Source organism: Nicotiana sylvestris, chromosome 2 (assembly GCF_000393655.2).
Source record: "Nicotiana sylvestris chromosome 2, ASM39365v2, whole genome shotgun sequence".
NCBI classification, from domain to species: domain Eukaryota; kingdom Viridiplantae; phylum Streptophyta; class Magnoliopsida; order Solanales; family Solanaceae; genus Nicotiana; species Nicotiana sylvestris.
This window is the reverse complement of record NC_091058.1, coordinates 134063393-134066680: the sequence shown is the minus strand read 5'-3', so window position 1 is coordinate 134066680 and position 3288 is coordinate 134063393. Positions and strand designations below refer to the sequence as shown.

Here is a 3288-nt window from a genome sequence, read left to right as displayed (position 1 = left end):
AGAAAATTCAAACTAGACATGAGCCTGAAAATCAAGAAGGAGGTCACTAAGAAGATCAAGGCCAAAGTCCTCAGGGTAGTTGAGTACCTAACTTGGTTAGCCAACATTGTACCAGTTCCAAAGAAAGATGGGAAAGTCAAATTATGTGTGGACTATCGACACTTAAACAGAGCAAGTCCCAAGGAAGACTTCCCACTGCCAAATATACACATCTTGATCGATAATTGCGCCAAGCATGAACTCCAATCCTTTGTAGATTGCTTTGTGGGTTATCACCAGATCTAGATGGATGAAGAAGCGCAGAAAAAAATAGCTTTCATCATACCGTGGGGGGTATACTACAAGATGATGCCATTTGGTCTAAATAACACTGGTGCTACTTACATGAGAGCCATGAAAACCATCTTCCATGATATGATACACAAGGAGATATAGGTGTATGTTGATGACATCATCATCAAATCCAAGAGGGCCGCAGATCACATAGCAAACTTGAGAAAGTTCTTTCACAGGTTAAGGAGGTACAACTTAAAACTGAACCCCGCAAAATATGCATTCGGAGTTCCCATAGGAAAGATGCTGGGATTCATTGTTAGCCACCAAGAAATCGAGTTGGACCCATCCAAAGTTAAGGCTATCTAGGAGTTACTACCACCAAAGAGCAAAAAGGGCATGCTGAGCTTCCTAGGACGTCTCAACTATATCAGTCGTGTCATAGCACAGTCCACAGTTATATGTGAACCCATCTTCAAAATGTTGAGGAAAGATGCTGAAACAAGTTGGACTGAAGATTGTCAGAAGGCTTTCGACAAAATAAAGGAATACCTATCTACACCACCAGTCCTAGTCCCTCCAGAACCTGGGAGACCTTTGCTACTCTATTTATCTATATTAGATGGAGCTTTCGGATGTGTTTTGGGATAACATGACGAGATAGGGAGAAAAGAGCAAGTCATATACTACTTGAGTAAGAAGTTCACACCCTATGAAGAACGATGCTCTTTGCTAGAGAACACTTGTTGTGCTTTGACCTGGAAAGCTCAAAAATTGAGGCATTACTTCTGTGCTTATATCACATACCTCATATCAAGGATGGACCCTCTGAAGTACATCTTTCAGAAGCCCATGTCAACTAGAAAGTTAGCCAAGTGGTAGATACTGTTAAGTGAGTTCGATATCGTCTATGTAACTCAAAAAGTGGTCAAAGGACAAGCATTGGCACACCATCTTGCTGAAAATCCTATGGAAGGGGAATACGAATCCTTGAAAACGTATTTTCCTGATGAAAAAGTATCATTCATAGGAGAGGACATTACTGAAGCTTGCGATGGTTGGAGAATGTTCTTTGATGGAGCAGTAAACTTCAAAGGAGTGGGCATTGGAGTAGTTTTGGTATCAGAAACAGGTCAGCACTATCCTGTATCCATGAAGCTTAGGTTTCCATGCACCAACAATATGGCAGAATATGAGGCTTGCATCATGGGGCTCAATTTGGCCACCGATATGAATGTACAAGAGTTGCTTGTAATCGGCGATTCAGATCTTCTGGTACATCAGGTTCAAGGAGAATGGGCTACAAAGTACACCAAAATACGACCATATTTGCATCACATACAGGAATTGATGAATAGATTCACAAAGGTCGAATTCAAACGTGTACCCAGAATTCAAAATGAGTTTGCAGACGCACTGGCCACTTTGTCATCAATGATACAACATCCAGACAAGAATTTCATTGATCCCATCCCGGTGAGGATCTATAATCAACCGGCTTACTGTGCTCATGTTGAAGAGGAAACAGATGGAAAACCTTGGTTCCACAACATCAAAGAATATTTGGCAAAAGGAGAATATCCATAGTAGGAAAACCACACTCAGAAACGCACACTACGGAGGCTATCCAATCACTTCTTCCAAAGTGGAGGGACCATGTATAGAAGAACTCCTGATCTAGGTTTGTTAAGGTGTGTTGACGCAAAGAAGGCTTCTAGACTGCTCGAAGAAATACATGCCGGAACTTGCGGACCACATATGAATGGTTTTGTTCTAGCCAAGAAAATACTTAGATCTGGATATTTTTGGATAACCATGGAGACGGATTCCATCCGATATTTACATAAATGCCACCAATGTCAGGTACATGTAGATATGATAAAGGTACTACCCAATGAGCTCAACGCAGCAAATGCACCTTGGCCTTTTGCTGCCTAGATAATGGATGTCATCGGTCCGATCGAGCTCACTGCTTCAAACGGGCACAGGTTCATTTTAGTGGCTATTGACTTCTTCACAAAATTGGTAGAGGATGCATCCTACAAAGTTGTAACCAAGAAAGTCATCGCAGACTTTGTCAAGGATCGTATTGTTTGCCGATTTGGAATTCCCAATTCCATTATCACTGATAATGCCGCCAATCTCAACAGTGACCTGATGAAAGCCATGTGTGAAACCTTCAAAATCATGCAAAAACTCTACGGCATATAGACCTAAAATGAATGGAGTTGTGGAAGCTGCTAGTAAAAATATCAAGAAGATACTAAGGAAGATGGTAGGAAACCACAAACAATGGAACGAGAAGTTACCCTTTGCCCTATTGGGGTACCGCACTACAGTCTGCACATCAACTGGGGCAACTCCCTATTTACTTGTTTATGGTACCGAAGCTGTCATTCCAGCCGAGATAGAAATCCCTTCTTTAAGAATCATACGGGAAGCCGAATGCAGCGATGAAGAATGGATAAGGAGCCGATATGAGCAAGTGGCCCTTATAAACAGAAAAAGAATGAATGTAGTATGTCCCAATCAGCTTTATCAGAACAGAATGTACAGAGCTTTCAACAAAAGGGTCAAACCAGGACATTTTTCTCTAGGACAACTGGTGCTGAAGAAGATCTTCCTGCATCAACATGAAGCCAAAGGGAAATTCTCTCCCAACTAGCAAGGTACATACATGGTTCACAGGGTGCTAAAAGGAGGGGCACTCATACTTGCAAAAATGGACGGAGAAGTTTGGCTGAAACCAATCAATTCAGACGCAGTTAAGAGATACTATGTTTTGACTATTCACATTTCTTCATCTGATGTTATTGAACTACGCTTGACCTGATTTTCGTTTAATAGGGGATACATAGGCAGCCCTATGGGTTCGATCATATCTTAATAAAATTTTCATTTCTAGAAACTGGAGTAGAATTTTGAGGAGGACCCTCAAAAGTCTAGAGCAAGTCCAGCTGATGCCATCATATGCCAGATAGTCAGAAATTGGTTAAGAAACTAGGGAAGAATTTT

General features: G+C 41.4%; 2 protein-coding genes across 2 annotated transcripts; both read left to right on the top strand.

Annotated features, from left to right (window-relative positions):
• Positions 1-1338: 1338 nt before the first annotated feature.
• Positions 1339-1860, top strand: LOC138885630 (uncharacterized). The gene has a single exon (XM_070166599.1). It carries the CDS (start codon positions 1339-1341, stop codon positions 1858-1860), a length of 522 nt encoding a protein of 173 aa, XP_070022700.1.
• Positions 1861-2214: 354 nt separating this feature from the next.
• Positions 2215-2938, top strand: LOC138885629 (uncharacterized). The gene is made up of 2 exons (XM_070166598.1): positions 2215-2443; positions 2613-2938. The coding sequence occupies exons 1-2, from the start codon at positions 2215-2217 to the stop codon at positions 2936-2938; spliced, it is 555 nt and encodes a 184-aa protein (XP_070022699.1).
• Positions 2939-3288: the final 350 nt, after the last annotated feature.

Bases quoted from the DNA above. Each gene is read 5' to 3' on its own strand.
- LOC138885630 (XM_070166599.1), top strand. From the start codon at position 1,339: ATGTTCTTTGATGGAGCAGTAAACTTCAAAGGAGTGGGCATTGGAGTA.
- LOC138885629 (XM_070166598.1), top strand. From the start codon at position 2,215: ATGGATGTCATCGGTCCGATCGAGCTCACTGCTTCAAACGGGCACAGG. The intron at 2,444-2,612 runs GTGAAACCTTCA...ACCGCACTACAG, and splicing joins TGACCTGATGAAAGCCATGT to TCTGCACATCAACTGGGGCA.